At 40.2% G+C, this 27,001-nt stretch overlaps 1 protein-coding gene across 1 annotated transcript in view; it reads left to right on the top strand.

Moving 5' to 3' along the window:
• Nucleotides 1-27,001, top strand: part of LOC128735328 (MOXD1 homolog 2-like) — a 148,989-nt gene that overhangs the window by 114,101 nt on the left and 7,887 nt on the right. Inside the window, exon 8 of the mRNA XM_053829819.1 lies at nucleotides 7,281-7,449. Within this exon, the coding sequence (XP_053685794.1) occupies nucleotides 7,281-7,449 (169 nt within the window). The remainder of the gene's footprint in view (nucleotides 1-7,280; nucleotides 7,450-27,001) is intronic.

Below are 27,001 nucleotides of genomic sequence, written 5' to 3'. Positions count from 1 at the left end.
CTATAGTTATAAGTATGGAAGGAACAAAAAACCAGACCGGCCGAAGAATATTCCCTCGCAAGCACCAGTAGCACCGGCAGATTTTCACTTTGTTATCATCACGCTAAAGTAAGCAAGTTTTTCTTTGTCGAGTTTTGTTCCGAAAGTGAAGGGAGAAAAGGCTATTACAATCATGACAATCGGGATACTTAATAGGTCGAAGGGATTGTGCAGATGGGATTCAGCTTCGGTTATATCACAGCCGGTGTTGGTTTTTGGATTATTTTTCTATTAAGGCACCGTAATCAAACAATTCTCCGGTGACAAGGGAGTTAGCTTGCGTGCTGTGGATAATGTTCTGGTTATTATTCCAAGGACTTACTCTAATATTAATTGATTGGTTCGACCCGAATTGTTTCGAGCACCTGTGCTGTACCGATGAGTAGCAGGAAAAAATCCGAAACCATTTCAAATTATTCTCAGATTGAAGCTATAAGTTTTCCTATTCGCTTCACGAACTGGCATAGTCTCTTTTCGGAATGACTGTAGCTGGCGAGCAATAATCTCACGTACTGCACCGACTAACAGCAGCTCAAGTGTGCAACTTACGCAAATTTTATTTCGACTACAAAAACGCAAACGCTGCACCTCCAAATGAACGAACGAACGAAAACTTTTCGGGTCAATCTCATTAAGTTCACAGTCACTGTTTCCGAAACTTTTCGGCAACTAATGCACCTACCTACCAACAACCTACCTGAACTTCTTCGCCAGCAGAAAACTTTTCGACACAAAGCAAACTCTGATCCTGTTTAGTCCTTTATCTCCATCTTCTGACTCGTTGACAATGTTTAGGACTGGCTCGCGCCAGTGAAAGCACCAAAACTTTGCTTTTTCGTTACGACAAGCAGCCGAAAGGAGTCTGAAGAACGAGAAAAAGCTTTTCCTATCACCCCTACCGCAGTCGTGTCGACAACCACTTCATGATACAATTAATTCAAAGATTTTAATTAATGCGGAGTAGGATTACAGCGTCTGCCACTCCGCTTGCGACGCTGAAAGTATAATCCCTTTTACTGCCGCCTTAATCTTGAGTCTCCCGTCTTAACTGCAGCTGTTTTAAAGCTAAAACCTTACTCGAATAAAAGAATAATGAGACAAACATTAACGATTACATTCCCACAGCTTCCGTCGTTCGTTCCACTGGGCCTGGCATCACCCTCTTATCGTACGCTCCTAGCAGCAAGAAAATTATATGTTAACGCACATTTCGACTCCTTGGAGAAAAAAAATTCCTTGTCAGAAAATTTCTAAATCAACAACCGAAACTCACCCCTTGAGCATGGCATGGCGGTTGGTTTAACTGGTGCCTCGCACAAAGTGCCAACCAAATCAGTAAATGTGGAAACTTTTACTTCGTCGAAAGCAATAATTTCACTCTGGACGCAAATTTCATTTGAAACCGTAATGAATTACTTCCATAATCTGCCAAAAAGAAGTTCGACTAGGTACGGCAAGAAAGTGGACTTTTTACCCCCTCCTTCCCGGTCAGCATTCGGCAGGCTGCATCTTAAATCGGTTGGTCGGTCCTGCCTGATGTTAGCCAGGAATCTTTCCTTTCCGTGCATTCCTGTGTGATGTGGGCTTCTTCCTCGAGTAGACTGGAAAAAGGAGCGTCAGGAGGCTTTTGGTGTACCCGGGGAAGGAGTCTAATAAATTACTTTCGAAACAATATATTTTCGACGCCAGCGACACCGGTTTAATGAGAAAGCAGGTACAAGTGCTGCCCGCTTCTGCCCTCTGTCTCTCTCTCTCTAGAACGCCTATATAACGGTACTAAGTTTGAAACAGATAAATTCTTACAAAAAGGCCGTTGAACTATAGTTAAAATAACGGTGTACCATCTTCAGTGTTCGTAGTTTTCGACCGTTTTCGCTGCTTCAGACTTCATTTCACAACTGCCATAGTGCAAAGCGGCATAAAGGCCTGCCAACTAATTAATTAAACTAACATCTATTTGGAGAATTTATTCCATTATCATGCTAATTCTGGAAGAATTTCTCATTAAATAATTAATGACCCACTGCTTGGAAAAGTGCATTTACTATATCAAGCGCCATAGGCGATGGCGTTGCAACAACTCTAACTCTAACTCTTTCATTCGTACGGCCTAATCTCCTACCTTGGTACGCTCGTGATATGTGACAACGATGTAAAACGACGAATGGCAGCTACGAATCAAGAGTTTTACTTAAAACTAAACTTGAAATTAAAAAGACTTCGTAAAACACTAGCAAACAGCTAACGACGAAACTTACGTCAAGGCAGCTAAGCCAAAATGTCTTTGAATTGCACTGCAGGCCGAAATGTGCAGAGATAAAGATGGAGGTATCTTGACTGACGACCGTGCGATGATCGAAAAATGGAAGTAGCACTAGGATGAATACCTGAATGGCGTGCAGGCGGAAGACCATGATAGCGGAGGAAGTGACCACATTAGTGCAGCATGTAAGGAAGATATGCCAACCCATCAATAAGTGAAGTTAAAGAAACCATCGAGCGGTTGAAGAACAACAACGCAGAGGGAAAGGAAGGCATAGGAGCGGAATCATCAACTGATTGTCAAGATTTGGGATACGGAATGACTACCGGAGGAGTGAAAAAACGAAATCCTATCTACAAGAAAGGTGAATAGCTGGATTGTAAGAACTACCGAGCGATCATTGCCGGTTACAAAGTGCTGTCCCAAGTCATCTTCCATCAACTATCCAGTCGCGAATAGACAAAAGATTTGTGGGAAGTTAGGCTAGCTTCATGGATGATCGGTCTACAATAGAACAAATCTACGCCCCGCGGCAGATCCTTCAGAAGTGCTGCGATTTCCGAGTCCCCACGCATCATCTGTTCATCGATTTCAAAGCCGCATACGATACTGTAAACCGACAAGAGCTATGGAAAATTTTGGACGAAGACGGCTTTCCGGGTAAGCTTAATAGACTTATCATGGCAGCGATGGATTGGATCAGTGCTGTGTGAGAATCTCGGGTGGATTGTCGGACCCATTCGAATTTCGCTGGGAACTATGACAAGGAGATGGTCTTTTCTACCTGGAGATGGTTTCAACATTGCGCTTAATGGTGTTACAAAATAAACAGCGATCGAAATGCGGGGCACGATTTTCAATAATTCCAGTCAATTGATCTGCTTTGCTGACGACGTGGATCCTGTCGGCAGAACCAACGACGCAGAAGCAGAAACACGAAGCAGAGAAGATTGGGTTGCGGGCGGGACCGAGCGCGATAGGGCCCGCTTGGGCAGTACCGTGTTAATCGAGGGGGATGAGTTTGAAGTAGTCGACGAGTTTGTATACTTTGGCTCACTGGCAACAGAGGACAATAATACCAGCTGTGAGATTAAATGGCGTATCATTAGCGGAAGTCGGGCCTACTACGGACTCCACAAACGGTCGAACAATCTGAGCCCCCGTACAAAGTGCACACTGTACAAAACGCTAATTAGACCAGTTGTTCTCCACGCGCACGAACTACTGTAGTTTCAAACAGTTAGGTGTGGTTTTTATGGACAACATCATCCGCGTAAAACTGACGACATGCAGCTTATAATAGTATAGAGAGCTCGTTGCTGAATAGTGTGAAAAGCAAAGGTCCCAAGTTGCTTCCTTGAGGAACCCCTGATAGATTACAAAACAGTTCAGATTCTTCTGGACCATTTTTGACACACCAACTGCATCCAGTAAGGTAAGACTTCATCCATCTGATGAAAGAGACAGAACTTCATAGTTTCTCCAGCCGATTCAACAATACTGCGTAGTCAACACGATTGTAGGAGGCTTTTAAGTCTGTATATATTACATGTACTTGCGCGATCTCTTTCATGGTGTTTAAACAGAACGAAACAAACTGTGTTAGATAAATTAGACTACTGGAACAACAGCTTCATGGTCTGAGTAAAACGAGGTTGCAGATTCGTTAACCAAAACAGGATCAAGCAGGCGTGAGTTTCTATTGACTGCCGTATTTATTTGCGTTGGACCTTGCAGGTAGAACCCCTCTAGGAGAACAGTACAAGCCGCCGGAATGTTCAATCGCAAGTTGTCAATCACTCCAGCCAAGACCGGATTGATTAAAATCGCCGAATAATAACGTTAGGTCGGAAAGACTGAGGTCCGAGTGTACAGCCTCGATAGAACTGATGTGATCCTTAATGCTGATGAGATCCCCTTTGCGATTAGAGGGAAGGTAGATAACTCCTACGCTCATTGTATGATGTAACTTAACTCTTATCCATATTTGTTCAAGTGCATTGAATATGGGGAAGAAATCGATGGAAGCTCTTAACCTCGTTGAGACCGCAATTAGCACACCGACACCACGAAATTGTTGCTAGGGTGTGAACTTGGATCGCATCGAAAACTGGTAAATGAATCGCCAAACAACTGCGCTGAGTAAATTTTCTCCTCGAGTTGTGTTTCAATAAGAACGATAATATCGAAGTTTGATCCCGCCACAATAGTAAAGAAGTCATCGATTTTGGTCTGCATTCTCCGTACATTTTGATAATATACCAACATGGCAGGGCGACGCGTGAGGATGGTATGCTCCGTAGGAGATGACAGAGGTATAAGCCGCTGGAAAGTGGAGACAGTTTAGGCAATACAACGTCACCAGCTGATAAGTATATGCCTGAAGCCGCAGGCAAGAAGAAAAATTATAAATTTATCCTACAGGTTTGCGCCAACGAGTCTCTAAAATCCATAAAATTTTGTATAGGGGAAAAGTGTATAATGTACCCCCCCTAAGAATAAATGGATATATCTCCGTTATACTTCCCCAAATTAACGTTACAACTACGTGTATATGTTGGTACTTAAGCTGACAACCAATTGCAATTGTTTATTTCATTTAGTATTGTGGAATAAACATGCTAGGAATTATTTAATAAAAGCACCTAAATGTTGTGTTTCTCGTCTGCGCGGGGTAAAATGCCCCACCTGCGGTATAATATGCCTAATGCGGTAATTTGAGTATTTCTACCAGTGACAGACCAACTCTATTTTGTAGAAAGTAAAACTATTTCCTTTGTTTTGCAAAATATCGTTATTTTATGAAAAATAAACCCAGTTTCGGCCTTCTGGTGCACTTTTTCTTTTCTGCATGGGGCACATTATACGCAGCTGTGGCGTTTTGTACCGGGTAGTTGAATTACCTAGAATTTGGACGTTGGTAATAAATTATTCCCACCACGGTTACTCTACAATACTAATTGAATTAAATAATGGCAATCGACTTCAACTTAGATCTGTTTACATAGTTTTAAAGCCACATTTGCAAGGGGGGCAAATTGCACCACCGCAAGTGGGGCATTTTGGCCTGCTTTTACTTATTTGAAAAAATATTAAATGTTAAAGCAAGTCAAGCGTTTCATACCGTTATTTTTAGCAGGGATGTCATTTTGAAGTTCACTTTACGCAATCGAATCGCAACAACCGGTTATTTACAGATTTTGACAAGAAAATAGCTTATGGAAATGACGTTAAAAGTTACATCGGAAGCTGCTCAAAAACAAATTTATTTTTGTTTTGTTTTTACAGCATGTGACAACTGTCATACTGGCATAGTAGGCTAGTTCCATCAAATACTATGGTTTCTGGGTGGTTTTGCATTTTAATTTCGTTTGTTTAGCGAAAAACGAAGGGGGGGCACATTGGCCACGGGGGGGCACGTTATACATAATTCCCCTACGTGCACATCGAACGAAAATAGTATTTCAAAAATTTTATTTTCAAAGAATACCCCAAAAGATTTTTTTAGTTTTCTCGGACATTGCTTATTACACTAATACTCATTACTCATGAACCAAGTGTCTTCACGAAATGGCCCAGTTCCTATTTGTGCAGCGGAGTTCTACATGTGCAGATTGACTCCTGTTTCTCTTCCGAGTTTACTAATTGCTAGGCTGTTCCTCAAGGCAGCAACATGGGAGCTCTCCTGTTTGTGATGTTTTCAACGATATAGCGGCGCTGCTTGGAGTTGGATGCAAACTGATGTATGCTGATGATCTGAAATTATAATCGGTGATTCGTTCCATAGATGACTGTGTCCGGCGGCAGAGGCTTTTGGAATCTACGCATCGAACGAGTTCAAAAACGTTTTGTGAAGCTCGCGGGGAGAGAGTTAGGCGGGCGTGGTCCAGCAGATCTACTGGCTTACCCTGATAGATATCGTCTCCGATAGAAGCTTTAAAAATGATTTGCAATGGCCTTATTTAATTTAAACAAATCTATAAATGAAAGTTTCTGCCTGAAAATGTAAGCAAATTTTGTCCCAATTCTAAACGCTTACGTACCAAATTTCGAGCCGAGAGAGCAAGATGAATATTCAGGGCGCGAATCATTTATAACAATCTACAGCACAGACATTGAAATTACGACAGTCATTTCATTTGCTATTTATCCATTAAACTATCGCAACCGTTAAAATTAATCCAACCTGGTGCATCTAAAAATTTATCCTCACCGCTAAACATATTTCTATTACGCGCCATTCTTTATGATCCTCAGCGTGTTATCAGTCGGTTATCATCATGCGATAAACATCCGGCAATAACCACCAACCGGCTTGGGTGGGCCTGAACGAGCGCAAGGTGGAAGGGGGGGGGGATGTCACCCACCGCCATTGCTGCTCCCGGTCGAGCAACCTGACATTTGCACGCCAAATTTGAAACAATTTTGCACCACACTGACACGGTCGGTTGACCGTCCGCGGTCTGTATAAATCTTCCTCCACCGCCGCATCGATGTACGATGTTGCAGGGTCGATCGCCGGCCGTTCGTCGGCCCAAAAGTGCCATTTTCTGCTAAATATAGCGGTTGATTTAGCTGGTACGCCGGTTTGCGACTATATGGTGTATTTGCAGTGGCAACCGAGCGCGGGTCCGTGTGCGTGTTTTTGTCGTACTAATGCCTCCGGCTTTGCAATGTTAGCGCAAGTGACCTACACCGACCGGCCATGAATTTCCCACACCGGAGATGGAAGTGGTGGCAGGAAATGCTTTCACAATTGTATATTATGTTGCCAAACCGCAAAATGGGCAAACCACCAATAATAGCGAGGGAACTGTTTCCTGTCCACTCACGCGGTTCGAACACCCGTATAGAGCAAACAATTGAAACACAAAACGGTTAGAATATCGATTCTTTGCTTTCGACAATTCGAATTGGCTACGTTCAACTAAACTGCAAATTAACATTCAATATTTTTCTCTTTATTTTTCGTTTTCAGCGGAACTAACCCCGTTGTAATTGCCTCACCACCCGAACTGGCCGGTATGACGTTGGAAAAGCGGCTCACCTCGTACGATTGGGCCAACCAGTTTGAAAGCTTCCAGTACGTGACCCGAAGGGGCTCGTTCAAACCGCTCTGCTGGACACCGAACAACAGCATGCTGCCGGTAGGTGTTGCCTGTAAATTTCGTTACATTCCATACATATTTCCGTACTAACAGCAAAAAAAACTAGGGAAAAGGAATTCCACTGATTTCCTTGGCATTCAAAGGGGAGTCACATTTTTGGAACGTGTTGAAAAGGTTATGGCAAAAGAATGTCACCTTTCCGACACGTCCGCCGGGGGCAGTTAAGCTGGACAATGAAAAGTAATTTCACCAAGGCTAGCAAATCAAACCCGCCCGGTGTCCTTGAGTTTTTACCCGGCCTGAATGGACTGGATGAAAAATAATTATATAATTTTTTCGTCAATTAACGATGATTTGGATGCTTTGGTGAATGTTGGACATTTATTTTCAATCAGATCCCGTATAATTAGCTCCGAAAAAATAATATCACAGCTGGTACAATCTAGTGGTAGGAAGCATATTATATTAGATTCTGAGCGTTGATTAGTATCTCTGTTCACTTTTGTATTTTCCAAGGCAGAGAAAAATAGTACGTGATGTGATAATGGTTTACTTTTTCATGAAAGAAATAAAAAAACCCGATTTAATCCACCTAGTGGTGAAAGGAACCTTTGTTATACGGTCTTACTTGCTATTTGAGGTAGAAATCGACACGTCTTCGGAACATAATTCATCTATTGGTTATCGTTGCGTAGTGCGTTGATTTACATAAAATTTTTGAAAATTGAATAAGTTTACAAAATTTGAACAAACACTTTTAAATTTTGATAGATCCTTTGTTCATGAAATTTCCGAGTAAGGATAAGTAAGTTGTTATTAACCTGAGTAAGTGCAAATAAAAGTAAGTTGTAAGTGGAAATCTTATCCTTTAGCATATACGTTGTCTAGTAAAGGTCTAGTTTATAGGTTTTTGAACTATGCATAGTTTCCTGTAACGCCATTCTATTTCACTCACATCAATAGAGTTTTCTTGAATAATTTTCATCAACTTTTATTAACTCACGCTGTTATATTTTATACAACACGTGTAGGTTTTTCAACGCCCATATTGTTATAAAATTACAAATCGTTGTTTAACTAACGTATATTCTTCAACAAACTTATTGTGAGCAAAATATCATAATTATTCAATGCATTAATAATTTAAATTGTTGGGAAAATGTATGCAGCAAATCTATCAGCAAATGTAAAATGTTTAAAATGTATCCGTCTGCTGGTAGTCGAGTAATGCGGAGTCAAAATTAGGGTATTTTTTATAATCAAAGTTCCACAGATCCTAAACAAGCAAACATAGAGGTATAGTATTTTCAGCAAAGTTGTGTATTTTTACTATTTGTACAATTTTGTAGCACATGAAAAAGTCTTACAATAATTACAAAAAGAGCAAAAATAGAAAAACTGATTTTACAAATTCATATACAATAAATAAGATATTTCTATCTTCGCTGCAGAGATAGATGGTTACTGCCTTTAGCAAAATTTCTTGTAATAATATGTTCTATAACTTTGCAGAACACATCAATGTGTTATATTGACAGTGAAGAAAAATAATTTTTTTATTTCACTTTTAGGAGGATTAATCAAAATTTAAAATCCACCAGACGATCGAGCTTTTAATTTCAAGAAACTCTTCCAAAGGTTCGATAAACCTAAAACCAAGTTTTCCCAGTCAAAACTCTAGTGCACACGTTTTCTTTGGTTTAGGGCTATTTTGCGCGCGAGTAACTGTGTTATAAAAGTTGGCGCGAGTGTTCGAGGATTAATATCTTTTAACCGGTAAAACCAATTCTTATGAAATTTTGCATATATATTCGTAGTGTCAAAACCTCTCGTTTGATATTAAAATAATTCAAATTAGGTAAATTATCTTGGTTAAAATCATTATAAATTATTGTTAATTTTGGTGTGGTGTATACGGTTGCTCATAACTTTCAAATTAAACGTCCAATCAAAAAACCATTCAATAGTAATCTATTAGGATATATTATCTTTCAAATGAGACTAATAGCGCATAAATCGGTTTGGCCATCTCTAAGAAACAGGCGATAATTATTACCTTGTCAAAACAGGTTTTCTAAGCATAACTTTTAAACTACTTGTTTGTTTTCAATTAAAAATTCCTGAACAATTTAGCTTTAATAAGGGCTTTCATTTGATACTAAGATCGTTGAAATCGGTCATGTAGTTCCGACGAAACCCGTGTCACGTATTTTTCACATTTTTGCTTATAACTTTTAAACGAAACGTCGTATCACGAAACAACTCAATAGTGATCTACTAGACAATAACACCTTTCAAACAAAAGTAATAGCGAACCATTCGGTTCAGCCATCTCTGAGAAACAGGCGATAGAAAAAATCATTACATACATACACACACACACACACAGACATTGCTCAAATCGTCGAACCCTATCGATTGGTATATGTGACTTGGCCCTCCGGGCCTCGGATCAATTTCGTGTTTTTCGACCAATTTTTAAACCTTTGTTATAGTATAACAAAGGTAAAAGGGGAATGACATTCCGGTTCATTGCTCTTCACGTGCAATATGTCTATAGACCGTATAGACTGTATCTATAGACGGGTAACACTTGCTTACCAGTTACTTTGGATGCAGAGCTAAACTTGAGGTTGTCGTTTGAACACAACGTGACGTGCTTACCAGAGAGCGAATATGTTCATCTTCCTGTGAGGCGAAAGAAAAATATTCATACCACTTCCTGTACATCCGCTACTGCTTCTACTGACGTCATACCCGCTGTTTAGCAATCAACTAAGTAAATCAAATTTCATATACAGAGAAATTTTGTTTGCGTCACATCTTACGCTGAATTACGAACGTGAAACTGCGAAGTAATTTGGCGCTGCCATACGAGGACACGTTATTTTTTCTGTGATTTATTATTAGTCACTAATAAACGTCACAGGTGCCATATGGCCAATATCAATTTCATATTAGGAGTGGAAATTTTCAACTAGTGAATACAATTAATTTTAGTACCATTAGAAATCAAAGGATTGCAAACCCAGCTCTGCCTAAATAAAATGTTTTCTCAAAGGTCTACAAATAAAGTAAATAAACACATTGTCTAAGCTGTAAGCTTTAGGCTATAAGATTTAAAATGACTAGTAAGGGCACCCCAAGCAATGCCAAATTTACCTCAGCTAAAAGTATCCGGAAATTGCGCTGAAAATTTAGAATTTCCGAGTAGTTATGAACTATTTCTGTATTTGAAGACCGCCCAGTTAGCTTCGAGGAACGATGCTGGTCTAACAAGCTAGTTGTCGTATGTTCGAATCTCGGCTAGGCGGTGCTTGCTAGATAGAGTCAGTGGGATCATTACACTGGCCCCGTAATTTTCCTGTACTCTAACAGCTGGCTGCGAAGTCTGTCGATAAAGAAGGGTAATGTCTAATGACGGTATAAGCCCACGGTCTTGAAAAGTAACTACTTCTTCGACTTACAAAACAATACTTAGACCAATGGAGGGCCCATGGGATATCATTTCTAGGCCCTATAGAATTACCCGCTCATTTTGATACCAATTTTATAATAGTTCAACCAGAGGAAGCCACGAGAACACACGTAATTCCGATCACTCCACTAAAGTAATCAATTTTTAAAAGATTATATCAAAAATCATTGTCAATGAGAATGCTCATAATCAAAGCATGCTCATTAACCATGACTTGTGATTCACTCTTTAACCATCGTCTCCTATTACAATCAAGTAGCTAAATATTCTCGTCACTCCGACTCCGCTTCTCTAAAATCATGTTGAACACATCGTATTGAAGCCAACTTTTATGTATGTTTATAGACGTTTGAAGGAGACTTTTACCATTTTTATGAGCACAACACTGCCTGAGAAAATATAAAAAACGAACGATAAAATATTTTTACTCAGGCAGTATGTTGTTATTATTCGAAAAAATAATGAGAGACAAAGATTGTAAAACTACATTTTGGTAAAAAACTAAAAAAGCTTAGAATTCTAAACCCGATCTTACCAAGAATAAAGGGTTTCCCAAAGATCCACAAGCCTGGAAACGAGAGTAATTGTTTCGGCAATCCGATCTCCAGAAATGGCACGCACTTTTCGCTTTAATTTTGCTCTTTTGATTACTGCACCTCAACCAAACAGAATGAGAAAAAGTGGTTCATGGGATGATAAAAAATAGAAAACAAAAATTATTTATATCCTTTAATTCTACTACTATGTTTTATTGATAAATACGTATTTCGGTCTCGACGTGAGACTTCTTCAGTATCTAACTAACTTAGACTGTTAGATTAGGTACTGAAGAAGATCTCACTTCGAGACCGAATTACGTATTTATCAATAAAACATAGTAGTAGAATTAAAGGATATAAATAATTTTCGTTTTATTCTTTTTATCATTTCAGGTATTCTACTAGGACGCTCAAATAAACAATAGTTAATTTGGTTTATGGGGCATTTGTAGAATTAGTAATTATCTGAATTTTGTTGAACGAAGCATTTCTATATCTTTTGTATTTATGGCGATGTATAAGGCTGCTACTTTTTCTAGTTCCGCTTGGTTGAGGTGCAGTAACCAAAAAGGCAAAATAGAAGCGAAAAGATGCAAATCCAACAGAAATAATGGTAAAATGTTGAAGACTTTCAAGCCATGCCAGAGAATATTACCAGTGGAATAGCTATGTGCACAGGAGATTTCATCGAAATTCAAAGATATCTGCTGATATCGGGGTTGACGAATTATTGATTTCATTTGATATAACTGTTTTGACTACTAATTTTTGTACAGTAGCAACCATTAGCGTGCCCAGACAAAAACTAAAGGTGGGGTACCCGACTTTCAGAAGAATGTTTTGACCTGGAAAAATGGAGTAATCGTAAAATGACGAGCCATTAATTAACACAAGAACACCGGTCGATTAGATTGAAAACTTCGAACTTTCGAGAGGAATTGAATTTAAAGTCAAAGTTAAATTGAACTAAAAATTAGAGTTCAAACTGGACTAGGAATTAGAGTTAAAACTGGACTTTAATTCGGACTTGATATAGGACATCAAATTAGCCGTGAATTTGGACTGATTTGGGTTTGAAATTGTACTTCATATTGGATTGGACATTGAACTCAAAATTGCATTTGAAATTGGACATAAATTTGATTTGAATTGGACTTTGGATTAGACGTGGGATTGCATTCCAAATTAGACTTGAATTTGGACTAATTTGAACCTGAAGTTTTATTTCAAACAAAACATGGACAAGAAATTAGAAACGAAGTTTTTCTCTTCTGTGCCGTTTTCTTGGGTTTAGCTCACTTTTCGTCCATTTTTCTTCTTTGTCTCTCATTTTCTTTTATGTCCCAAGTTTCCATGTTTTTCTTCATTTTCTGTCCCATTTTGTCTTATTTTCAGTCCTATTTTTGTCACTGGATTTTTATTGTTTTCTTTCCCGTTTTCCGTCTTTTCTCTTTCCAGTTTTTATCTATTCTGTTTCTTTTTTCCTCTTCCGAAGCCCCGTTTTTTCGTTTTTTCTCTTACGTTTATTCCGTTTTTGGCTCTCTTTTTCCCTTCCATCTCCGGTTTTCCTTCTTAATGTCCGGTTCATCTTCTTTTTATTTTCCGTTTTACCTTTTTCTTTAGTCCGTTTTGCCTGCTTTTCTTTTCTTCTTTTTCTGATCCATTTTCCCGTTGTTTGTCCCAGCTATTCCCTTCCTCCAGTCTCGAATAACTTCTCGTTTGACCTATTTTTTCGTTTCACTTCTTTCAGTTTCATCTATCCGTTTTCTTTTTTCTCTCTCGCTATTATACTTTTTCCATTTGGTTTTTGTTGTTTCAATTATTTTCTAACTCACTTTTTCTATTTTCTGTTGTTTTTCCCATCTTTGTTCCTTTTCTCTTCTCTTCTGTCCCGTTTCAAGCACTTTTCCTGAGTCCACATTTCCTCTGTTCCGTTTTTCGTCCTATTTGTTCGTTTTCAATCCAAGACAAGCCGCATTTGTCATTTTCTACCTCGTTTCGCTTATTTCCTTTTTTTGGCCCCAGTTTTCTCGCTTTTTCTTTCGTTCTTCAACTCAAATTCTATGCCGTCTTTCGTTTCCATTAGTTCATCCTCTTGATATGTCCTACGTTTCTTCCTTTTTTGTCATGATCTGGTTTTGCTTTTTCATTTTACCTCTTTTCTCTTCTGTTTTCCTTTTTTTCTGCCCCGTTTTTCCTCTCAACTTCCACTACACTTCTCCTATTTTATCCTTTTCCTTTTTTCTTCTTCTTCTATCCCGTTTTTTCTTTTCGTTATCCTGCATTTTCTCCTTTACTCTCCAGTTTATCCTCATTTTCTCTCCCATTTTCTCCGGTTTCGTTTTGTTTCTTTCTCTCTTTGTTTATTGGGGTAATTCGATTACATAAAATACTGAAGAGTAACTATCCATCATATTGAGTGTTCAATCACAAATGGCGATTTTTCAACACTATTACAATTGCATTACTCCTACTATTATTATGATTTCTTACAATTTGTTACGACAATTAAGACTGTTTTTTCTCTCGCTTTTTCTTCTTTTCCCTTCCATTTTGTTCGTTTTACCTCTTTCTTCTTTCCACTTTTTCTAGTTTCATGTTTAATTTTTTCTCCCATTCTGTCACGTTTTCATTCTTTTTTCTCTCTCGCCCGTTCGTCCTGTTTTTCCATCCCGTTTGTCCAGTTTTTTTTTCACATTTTCTATCATGCTCTTTTCCATTTTTCCTCCTTCTGTATAATTTTTCCTTTTTTATCTCCACCACCATTAAAGAATGAAAATAAATTGGTTTTAAATTGGACTTGAAACTAGAATTGAAATTCGATTTGAAATCGGACTTGAAATTATACTTGAAGTTGGCCTTTTTTGTCCTGTGTGGACTCATCACTGCGTCCAGTATAGTTGGTCTATTGTGATATCGCCCGGGTGTTTGCTGCATAACCAGCACTGCATTTCTTTTTGCTATAATCGCTATTGAATGAGCGATATGCTTATTAAATTTTATGCGTGCCTGTGTGTATTGGGGTTTGCCCTTTTTTTGTATGCCAGAAGGGCATTGGGTTAAAAGGCCACTGCGACAGGTTACCCTTCCTTCAAAGCTTGATCTACCTTACCCACCTATTCCTCACTGCCAGTACTATCCCATATTATAGCCGTCCCTGGCGAGGACTCATTCGTTCCTCTGACCAGTACACTTAACTATAGGAGGGATTTTTGCACTGTCAAGAGGCTTCAGTGGGAAAATATAGAATTCAGCATGAAGGAAGGGTAAACGAGGGGGGCCTGAGAATAAACCCATGCTAAAGTCACTTGACATCGAATGGCTTGATTCTACTAAGATTCGAACCTTATCGAAGACTCGAACCTCGCTTATCAAAGCAGACTCGGTAACCTTGCGGCTACGGAGCCCCCCAAGTTGGTCTTAAATTCAAAGTTGAAATTAAAATTGAATTTGTTGATTTTTGATATTGAGATGATAGATATAGAAAATAATTTAATAGCCGAAATTGAAATATGCAGGTGGAGCTTCAGTTTTTGGTGTTATTCTTTCTCTGCTACATTTTATTTGGTAATATTTTTCTAACGTTTAGTTCTAATAGACTTTTTTGCCACAATTTTATTTGATCAAATATAACTGGTCACAATAAAAAATGTACCCAATAGGGAAAAATAGACTTGTAGATGTATATGTAGAATATGTGCATTTCATTTCATGTTACAATTCTTTTGTACAATGAGGTTTTTTTGAATACAATAGCCTTTTATCTTATCGGCTTGGGTCGTCTCGGTTGGTCTCCTGCTGAAAATTCTAAAATGAAAATGGTGGACTTACAACCCACGCCAATGCCGATGGTCACTGAGCGGAATTCTTATGGCAAGCAAACTTTATAAATAGACAAAGGAGCACTATTTTGAAAGAATTTAACAACTTGACGAATTACAGACCATACATATATTTTATTTTAAAAAAGGGGGTTAGTAGAACACTTTTACTTGCGCATTTTCGATAACACTTCCTTCGGGCACACCGCGTGCCGGGATGGTTGTTGCTCTTCGTTGGTCGACTTGCTGTAGGCGGCTGCGATGCAAGGGGTGCTCCGGGGGTGAACGGCGATGGTCAGCAGAAGTACGCAGCGGCGTCCCGCTTTAGCAGAAGAGGTCCACAAAAACTTAGCAGCTCCAACTCACAAGCTTCACGACAGAATGTACTGTTGCTGTGGCCTAATGACGAACGGCGACAATCAGTTCAATGACGGCCTTATTACGAACGGCCAGAAAGACACCCGGAGGCACTGCGCACATCCCTATTTGACTTTTCACTGACGGCAGAACAGTTCTTTCTCACGGGCAAACAGGTATTCGGGATTTTGCCAACACTTTTGCTTCAAATTTTTGAACGGAATAACTGCCAACTTCTGGCTACGCGCACTAGTCACCTCCGGGTTATGTCTATTCGAATTCAATTTTTTTAATAATTCTCCCGCGCTCGCTTAGGCGAGCCCTTTTATTCCTCCTCTGTCCGCTTTCCATATTAGACCCTCTCTGCATCGCTCCACCTCCCCTTGTTGTCCTTCCTCCATGCATTTACGTTTCTTATTTTCTAACAATTTTTATCGTTTTGATGTTGGTGTCCCGATCAAACTTGAACTTAATAATAATTTTAAAGTGAAGTTGCATGCAAAATGTTTAATTAATCTATTTCCCTCACCTTAAATTTAATTTCTAGATATAATACCAAACAAGAGTAAACTAACCAAATATATAACATGCAACCAATAAATAACAAAAAAAAGGAATTCTAATAAATTATATTCGAGGACACCAACTTGAGCTATTAAACATAAAATAAACGTCTCTCAAACATGCAAGCACAGAGTACTGACATTTATTTTACATTTAGACATTTACTTACAATATTTACAAAAAAAAATTACAAGTGCCTGTGGCAAAATATGGTCACAATTCTAGAACACATTGATTTATTCTTCGTTGCTTCATTGTAATCGTTAGTATATAATTTACCGATATTTTGTAACCATGAACCATGCGAGTACTGTCTAAATGGAATCTCTTGACCTGCTATATAAGGCGTGCGACGCATTGATCAACCTGAGCCATTACTGGCTTATTTTATTTATTTTTATACACGTATTGTGTCATGTCCGTTTATTGTTTAACTCTAGTTGAAATATGAAGAAATTTGATGCATTATAATTATATTAGAATTTATAACATGTCAAATGTGCATCCTTGCGATGAATGGCCTGCGGAAAAATATGTATTTTAAAGCACTGAGTATCTTTGTAGAACATTTTTATGCACAGGAAAAATTTCTATGACGCCAAAAAATTCATTACAGAAAAGAGATACAATTTTAATAACACGGAATGCATAAAACATTCATTTCCCGGGTCCGAGTAAAAAGTAAATTCATTTGCCAAAAACAGCATCCTGTACTTACAACAAAGATGGATGCATATTGCCAATGTAAACTAAAAAACTGCCCATCCCCAATTTTTTCATCACGTTCCCATTTTCCTTCCCATTGTGTGCCTCGCCGTTTTTAGCCTTTGCACCACTTTTTTATTTCCTTCTCAACAGCATGCCCCTCTACAGAGAAACGTCTCGTTGCACCGCAGGACCGCTCTCATAAAGGTTTGCACGAGACGAGGAGCGAAAGATGTCGGCATTTTTACTTTGATGTTTATTTCAAAAGCTTTTTTCCCGCTTTTGTTTTCGCTGTTCCACCGGAGAACCAAGGGATAAAAGGAGGATGGTAGCATCCATGCAACTTACCGCCCGGCCACTGGCAACTTGCTTGCTGGCTTGGATGCATTACCCGCTTACGGGCATCCTTGCCGCCACTGAGCCGCTGCTGGTACCTACATGCTGCGTTTGCGTCATTATTATATTGCATGCGCCTCTCTCGTTGCATGGTGAAGATTTTAGTGCATCAATAGTACTGAACTTGGCTTCATTACACTCGTTGAACTTCTCCCTGCCCGTTTTCTCCAGCTCCTATTATTCAAAAGAGGGCAGCAATGGGTGGTAGATAAAAGGATAGGATAAGTGCTTGTTTTTTCTCTCCCAGCTGCCTACACCCACTTTGTATGTGTGCAGCGTTGTTGAGCATAAAGTTGGTTGGTAATGATTAGAAGGACAGTTGCGTGATTGTTTCTCGGTCCCGACACGACGATAGGGACATCTATACCTATACCTACCTACTATCAGAACAGCCAGAGCACAGGACAAGGCAGGAACAGTGTGTGCAAACCGGTGATTAAGCATGAAGATCTTGAGGCTTTGAAACAATCTCAGGTACTTACTCTTGAAATGGAGCGCCAGGATGAAAGGGAAATGCCGACGAGATATTTTCCGCCATTAGATTACACCGGAGAAACGATTCTTGTTTCCTCCGTTGCGTTGGGTGCGAAATGGTACACTGTGGGTGTGGGGTCAGTGTTTTTCTCCGCCAACCGAGTCGGTCGGTGGTGCAATTATTTTGTCCCAGCAAATGACAGAGAAAAATGAAGTTTTGAATAAGAATGGGAAAGTAAATGAATAAATTTCACACTGAATATTGCTGTGGATTTTTAGAATTTCGTTCTAATCGATGCTTGTCCTGATTTTGTAGCAATCAATAATCCCTTGCTAAGAAACTTTCTTGCTGCATCTTCGTAAAAATTCACGGGATGTTATTTCAACTTCATCGTCTTCACAGTTGTTCGAATAAAACTTTTTCTCTTTTGCTGGTGAGCTACAGCTACGGGCTCATGCTACCAAGCCCCCCTCCCGCTTTGGTGGAGTCAATGAACGGAGACAACAGAGAGAAGCAAAGCCGGAAAAAGCTGCAAACTCGTTATAGTGAACGTCGCAGACTACAAACAGCGCCGCCCAGTGGTGTTTGGGGATGAAGGGACAACGCTGCCAGCTCTCATATTTATTCATCGTTCTGACCTCAGATAATTTTCCTTTTTAATGATCACTAGGGACCATGTTTTCCATCGTTTCCAACTGCCGCTGCTGCAACCGGCGGCGCCGCAATCACCGTCACGGTCAATGAGCGCGACTAGTGAGCTGGGTGGGATGTAAATGAAAATATATTCAAAGCATTCAAAGCGAAAAATACTTTCGAATCGCCTTTTCTCACTAGATGTAGTCGAAAAATAGAATGAATGTTACGGCAAGAAGCATCACAAAAATAATTATCGGCATAAAGCACTTTGCAAAAGTGTAGAGTAAAAAACAACGAATGAAAATCCGCACTGCGTTAATTTGTTTATTCAGAAACTACGCCGTCTGCTTTGGCACATGTTTGCTAACGAAACAAAAAAAAAAAGAAAATTCAATGAGCAGCTCTGCTGAGTGGGTGGAGAAAGTAAGAGCTTTTCGGTAAAGATGTAATAAAAAAATACCTGTTCAACAAGAAAAGGTTAAACTCGGCAGCTGCCTGAAGTGGTGTGAATGTATTTTTTTCGATGTTTTGTAGCTGCTTTTAAACGAATTTGAATATCTGTTGAGATTTGTGGAAATACTGGTAAAGAAAAACTTTTCTAAAGAAAATGCTGTTTATTTACGTTGGTTGAAATTTGGCATTTCCATTTTAACAGTATTTCTACTATCTAAATTCTCACTATGCCTTAGTATAACTTCGACTTTATCTTTCGTTATTTGGAGTGTGAAAGAGGTGATATGCGTTTTAATGCTCAGACGTCGAGAAAATATGTTCAATTATGACCTTTGTGGTTATTATGGTTATGTTAAATTCTAGTGGATTGATTCATGCAAGTAAATCGTTCGAACATTATGATACTACTATCCTTTCATTTACTGAAGTTTGATCTTCTATTTTTTGTTTTCATCTATTGCACTAATTCATTCATGTATATATTAAAAAACATGCTAATATGTTGACAGTTCGTCGTGATTCATTTAAGCCAATACCCATTCAACCCTGTAACAATGCAATCAACGTCCACAGACAATAGAGTCGACAAAAAAAGCAAACACCTCCCCGGCAGGCCCAACAGCAAAAAAATAACGTCAACGCGAAGTAAAACAGACCGGGAAGTACTTCAGACATGCAAAACACAAAAGGCAATTTTTCAATTCTGCGATTTTGCAATTTTTCGCTTTGATCTTCGCGTCCCAGAGAACGAGCGGCACGAGTGGGCTGAACTCTCCAGCTCCCTATCGCGCGTCTTTGGTTGTCACTGCCGAGGGGTGGGATTTAGACGAACGAGCGAGATTTTTTTCTGCTATCCAATGTGGATTTGGAGGATTTGCTTGACAACAGCTTTTCCAATGGCACAAGGTTGAAGGCAATCAAGAACAAGAGCGAAGCATACCTCTTCACAGGCTGTACGCTTGCGATGCAACTCAAAGATATCCCCAGTTGCTAATCAGAGTGTAAGTTACCAAGGACAACCAGGAAAATGTCAATTGGGTAACGGTAATCGTTGAAGCGTTTTAAAATTTGCAAACATTACTGTGACGTAATAAGTGAAACTGCACTACATCCTTTTCTTCGACATTTAAGAGACGAGTCTACTTTATGATCAAAACTTAACATGAGATTCTTCGCACCTCTCATAACGCGCTGCAAAAGCCCTGTCAGACCTACAACTCCAGTACTGCTACAGCACGATAGTCGCTGGTGGTAATGGCACTCGTCCTGGCTTGGTCTCCTCCGAAGTCCCATCATAGTGGGGATTGCTTTGATCTTTGGAGGTGTTCTAATTTTCATTGGAGCAAAAGCTATTTACCCCCCAACCACCCGCAGCCTCTCGATATGGAGCGACTGCACGAGACGAGAGCATCATGCACTTCTTTCTTTAGGTGCTTGCAATTTTCACCTTCAGTTTTTTCCCTTACAATACTTCTTTATACGAGGGTGCTTTTGAAAGGAAAGAAGAGTATTTTACTTCGAACCTATCACATGTAGTGCGTTTTATTCATTTTCCCGGGCAGACAGCGGCGAACAAGCTAATTTATTTTACATAATATTGACGCATGCATGCGTCAATAAGTCATCCCGACTCGGTTCAAAAACCCAAAGACATAGATCCGTGTCATACGGTTTGAATGCTGCCGTATTGATATTCAATCATTGACAAATATTGCTATATTTGGTGGAATGTTAAGTAATTTAATTATTCTTATTATCAAATTCCAAAGTTACCTTGCATTTGACACGAGAAAGACGACACGAGAACGATTTAAAAAGTGGGATGGTGGTATTTGAGGCACCACCTATCACTGTCAAAAACGTTCTTCACGGCAGCACAATGCCGAATGCAGAGTATAATTTTAGCGCCTTATAATCGTAGTTCCTGGGCTCAACGTTAGTGTAGCGAGTGGCATAGTCAATCTTCCCTCACGACATTACGAGTACCGACAAAAGTTTTCGTAGCTTCTAACCTGATTGACGGAATCATAAACGTATACGTTAGACCACGTTTCCAATCTTACTTTCGCAGGATCTTACCCTCAAAAACGTCAAGAGCTCGTCGGTCGACCTCTCTCAACTTCAACGCTTCGTAGGCCGTTGGAAGAATTAGCGTCTTATAGAGCGTGAGTTTTGTACGGATTTCCAAGCTACGGCACCTCAGCTGGTTACGTAATCCGTAGAAGGCCCTGTTGACAGCTGCTATCCGTCTGTTTACTTCACGGCCCACATCGTTTTCACATGTCACTAACGTACGAAGGTAAAAAAATTCGTCGACCACTTCAAAAGTATCTCCATCTATCACCATCGCAGGTCCGACAACTAAAGAACTACCACGCTCTCTACCAACCTCCATATACTTTGTTTTGGTAGAATTTATAATATTTAGGCCTGGCAGCTTCCATTTCAAGTCGCGTGTACGCCTCTTTTACAGCTCGATGTCGTCCGCAAACCCTAGGAGCGTGGGAGGTTTTGTGACGATGGCACCACTTTTTTGCACGCCTCCCCTTCGAATAGTACCTTCCAATGCAATATTGAACAGCGATTTCGATAGCCCGTCACCTTGGTTCAACTCGTCCAGCACCACAAACGATTGTGAACCATCAGGCCTAGTACGTCTTAGCTTAATTAGTTTTGTTGGAAAACCATGTTCAAGCCTAATCCGCCACAGGTCATTTCGTTTAAATGAATCTTACGTCGCCTTGAAGTCTGTAAACAAATGGTGAGTGTGCAAGTTGAATTCACGAAATTTATTGGGGATTTATTGTCAGGATAGTCTCTGATCCATTGTGGAGCGTCCCTCTCGAAAACCGCACTGATATTCACCAGCAAAGATCTGCTGCAACGACCTTAGTCTAAGAAACAAGTCTATGCACAAGTGTTGATTTTGTATGTAGAAATAAGAAAAGTACTGTCTCGATAATAACTGAAGTGAGCGTTCACTTAGCTACTAATGAGATACTAGCACTGTAGCACCATAACTACAAAAGATACAGCTAAACTTTATTCAGCGAAATTGTAGCTAATAACTAGTTCTACAAATGTCCCAAACATAACTTTGTCAAATTTTGCTCGGCTGAGACGGCCCTGTCAAATGAATAGAAAATGAGTCAAAGTGATCGGACCTTGAATCCTTGAATTGCTGTACTCGAGTCGATGGCGTTTTGTAAGTAGGGTATTTAGGACCTTCCAACCAGTTCATAGGTAGTTACCTCCTTATTCGGGGGACTGCTGTATATCAAAATGTTGTTTCCAGCGCCAAGCCCCCTCCGATCTTTCGGTAATCAGGTTTCCCTTCTTGACATTGTACATAACTGGAGATGGCATGGTCCGGTTCCTGATTCCGTTAATTGTTTTAAGGAAGCTTCTCGTTTCATGCCTCTCGAAGCAATTCTATGCCTCCGCAAGAACGCATCCCGGTGCTGGCGTTTCTATCGACCATAAAGTCTCTTTTCGGCAACTCTAGCATCTGGCAATCTCTCTGTTCTATCGAGTCACAGCAGGGTCGTTAAATGTACTGGTTGGTGACAAAAATTTGAAGACATTTACCACTTTTTCTTGCTACCAGTCTTGCGTGGCACCGAAAAGAAATGCGAGAGCAACGAAAACATCTTTTGTTCTACGTGTCGTGTACCCTCAGGTAAAGGGGAAAAAATGTCACCAGTCTTGGAGACACATTTTATGTATTCTCTTTTGCTGTTGTGCACGTAAGCCAAACATACAGTTTTCCTCCAAACAACACGGTTTTGAATAAGAACGTTCCCAATACACCTTATTCTCTATCACTTGTCAGTACTATTCCAACTACAACTGTTAGCAAAAAGCGGCAAATGCATGTCATTTCCACACGACATTTTGTAAGAATGATCAACTCACGTATGAAAATGTTAGCTTATTATCATGTCCGTATTCGGGCTAGTCTCGACACGTACAAAAGATAGGCACTATCGATACAGACACAGTACAGAGTATTGGTTAAAAGTCTGACATGGAATTGCTTGATGTAAGTTTCGTTGGTTTAATGTTGCGAGTTTTTTCCAATGATATTGCCAGTCTCTCAATTTAGTGCTCTAATGTGCTTCCACTGCTCGTTCAGGTTCTCTCTAATTCATTCAACAATCAGCTCATCAGTTTTCCGAGATCAACTTCAACTATTTTCTTGACGGTTTTACATTCCTCAACCCAGTGCGAGCCAGGTAAGGTTAGGAGCGGTTCACAACAGTGTCTGTTCATCATTCGGGACATAATATCGAGATCGTATTCGGGAATATGAACGCCCAGGTCCTGCACACCGACACGGACGATAACAGTCAACGCAGCTTCCCGAGGCCTGGTGATTCGAAGCACCTTTTTCCGACCCAAAGATGTCCACAAAATCACCTAGAGATCATCTGACTTACGTACAATGAACCAGATTGACCACATTGTCATAGAGCTGACCGTCACTTAGTAGCATTATATGTGTGCTCCAAACTGTCAACCGTATTTACCAGACACTTCAAAGCTATCCTTCTCGGCTGGACAACCTGTAATCTGCCGAGAACTATGGGCTAATACAGAACTGTCTGGCACTATCTTTTTCCAAGGAGCTAGATGCATCAACCCTCAAAAACAGTTGGGGCAGAAAACGCTCGGCCATAGGAGACGCCACTACCGCAGTCCAGGGGCAGATGAAGAGATAGGTTTGATGGGAAATGCCAACAAGTGGTGAAGCGAAAAAAGGGATAGGAAAAATTATCTAAGCATTGCCACTAGGGACAATTTGACTAAACTACGACGAGCAAAGTGACAGTTGACTACGATCCTACGAGAGTAAAAAGCGCCAGAATGAGGACAGAGATCGTGAAGAATTAGAACAACTATTCCAAGCTGATGAAATGTGAAAGTTTGATGAGAAGGTGAGCCGATCTCGTAAGGACTACACAACGGAACCTGAAATGTGAAGGGACGAGGAAGGGAAGCTGATCACAAACTCTTCCCTTCGTACTGGCTATTTTCCATTCCTGTGGAAAGTTTCGCATTAAACCGCGATATACAAGATGATAGTCGCTCAGACGAAGAACGAAACCCTATGTGATAAAGTATATGGGCAAATATCATCGATTCAGCATGGATTTCTGTTAATCTACAGTTGTAACAAAGCTGTGTGAATTCTATACAACAATTACAGATTACCTAACAAGACTCTATTTACAACGACATGAGTAAAGCTTTTAATGCAGTAGGAACTGGTTGTATACTGGATGTAACTTATCATTTCGGCATTAGCGGTTCTCTGCTCATAATCAACATGCAGCTGCTGATTAAGCTCATATTCAACATGCAGAACGCATTACGTAAAAATTAACGGTGAATTTTCACAGCCGTTCATCGTAAACTCAGTTGTGCTACAAGGCCGTCATCTAGATCCGTTACCTTTCGCACTAGAGGCGAACCAGTTGCATCGAGAAAGCGACTATTCTAGTATCGGCCGATGATGTCAAACTGTTCTTACCAGTTTTCGGTCAGAAAGCAAAAAACGAAAATTTGGTGCCGATCGGACATTCCCTCGATTAATGGGAGCACCTCCATTTTTAAAGAAAATACCCTTTTTTGTCAAAACCTCTTATTTTCTTTTGCTTATATCTCCGGAAATATTAAGATTAGAAAGACACTATTTTCACATTTTCAAAGGAAATCATTCATGGAATTTGAAAAAAAATATTATTTTTGAGCACCAGTGCTGCCAAACATTTTTAAACTCATTTTGAAAACTAAATTTAAATTTTTCTCTCAATGAAGACAATTTTATCTAAAAAATTTCAACTTCATCGTGTTCCGTAGATTTTTTTACATAGGAATCACTCATCGCCCCGAGGTATTCTTTGCCGATCCCAAGCAATTTCTGCAAGCAATTTCTCATTTTTAATGTAAAACTAAGAGCAAAATACCTTTTTTTGAAGCAGTAATTCTCTACGCAATGTAAAAATGCTTTGGCCTATCGGAAAAGCATTTATACAGTACATAAAAAGGTTTTTCTTATCAGTGTTGCCAACTTTTTAGTTTCCCGCATAATTAGTTACATTAATTAAGGGAATATTAGTCTCCTAGCAACAATTAACGCAATAAACAAGGAAGGTAAGAGCTCATGTCTATTAGCGGGATGAAAAACAGTTTACAAGGCTATGTTCAAACAACTAACGTATATTTTACGCCTTTTTGAAGCAACATATCCTCATCTACAGTCGATTTTTTTTTTTTTTTACCAAATTGCTGCTGTTTAGTACATTGCCGTGTAAGTTGCTGCTGCTTGTTGCGTTATTTTGGAAGCGGCGCGATACAATGGGCACTGAAAAAAATTGTGCTAAGTGCACCCAGGAGATCACCGGCATCGATTCCGTTACTTGCCGTGGTTATTGTGGTTGCACATTTCACGTGGGATGCGCAGGGGTTTCTCGTGCCCTCACTAATTACTTCACATCACATCGAAAAAATTTATTTTGGATTTGTGACCAGTGTGCTGATATGTTTGAAAGCAGTCACATCAGATCCATTACGAAGCTGGCCGATGAAAAATCACCTCTTGTGTCCCTCACGGCTGCAATTAACAGTCTGCAGTCAGAAATAAAGCAGTTGTCATCTAAATCGGCAGCTGGCTTCTCGTCACCGGTGATCAAGCGTTGGCCCTCTATTGAACCTGTTCGTGCTGCTAAACGCCCTCGTGTACCTGATGATAATTTAGCTCTAAAAATGTCCAAATGCCAATCTGGCTCGAAGCAGTCAGGACAGAACGTAGTATCCGTTCCAGTAGTTGGAAATGTGGCAAATAAATTTTGGCTTTATCTTTCCCGCATTCGTCCGGATGTAACAAACGAACAAATTTCAGCTATGGTACGAGCGAATTTGGAGCTGACCGTAGAACCAGAAGTTGTGAAACTGGTAGGAAAGAGTGTTGATGTCAGCAGCATGACTTTTATTTCATTCAAAGTTGGTATTGACCCCGCTTTGAAGTCGAGCGCACTTAGCCCTTCGACTTGGCCTGAAGGCATTGTGTTTCGCGAATTCGAGGACTTTTCTACGAAGAATTTTCGAAAGTCTCCAGCAGTGTGCCAAACGCCAACGTTGACTACATCGCCGGAAGCAATGCAGCAATAGACAATGTTTCGACTTGTCTGAACCTGCCTAGTAAAGGATTATCGACATCATCCCGGAATACCGTAAACATTTTGAAACGACAAGGAATTGACGTTTCCGCCACACCGAGACGCACCGTAGAAAGCATTTTGGAAGCCCCCAGCCCCACCAATCCAGTCGCGCCTACCGCAGCCAGCGCTCAGCATAGTCGTCTCGGTCCTGCGGTTGGTGGTGGAGTGGGGGTTTTCCACCTTGCTTCCAAAGGCAAGTATTTTTGTGACAATAGTTTCTCTCTCTGTGATGAGCTCTCCCACAACCAGACTATTACGACTTCCCCCGAAGATACCGAAGCGGATGGTTGGATTCGATACGCTGTGGACTTTCATCGTTCACTGGGATGCACTACAACTAGCAATATGGAAACTCTGGAGCCCCCCGCCACAGTCGCGCCTTTGCAGCCAGCGATCATCAGTCATCCCGGTCCTGTGTGCGGGAGTGGTGAAGGGGTTTTCCAGAATGCTATCAATGGCAAGTATGAATCGGATCCAATTAATTCTGGCGCTGATTCGTTTCCCGCTTCCAGTCTTACGGTTCCCCGATTCGATCGCCTCATGATTTCCTACCACAATGCTGGCGGTATGAATACTTGTATTAACGAGTACCTCTTGGCCTGCTCTGATGACAGCTACGACCTGATTGCCATCACGGAAACATGGCTGAACGCAGAAACCTTGTCGTTGCAAGTTTTTGGGCCCAACTACGAAGTTTTTCGCACCGATCGAAGCTCACGCAACAGCTCTAAGTCTTCCGGCGGTGGTGTGTTACTTGCAGTTCATCGCAGTTTAAAAGCGCATCTGATTGAGAATAGTGTAAGCGAGTGTGTTGAGCAGGTTTGGGTACGAATCTCTCTAGACGGATACTCGCTCTACTTCTGTGTTATATACATACCGCCCGATCGAACACGTGATTTGACACTGCTTGATGCGCACAACGATTCGCTGAAGGCGATATCCGC

Source organism: Sabethes cyaneus, chromosome 2 (genome assembly GCF_943734655.1).
Source record: "Sabethes cyaneus chromosome 2, idSabCyanKW18_F2, whole genome shotgun sequence".
NCBI classification, from domain to species: Eukaryota; Metazoa; Arthropoda; class Insecta; order Diptera; family Culicidae; genus Sabethes; species Sabethes cyaneus.
Note: the sequence above shows the minus strand (reverse complement) of the source record. Positions and strands in the feature narration are given on the sequence as shown.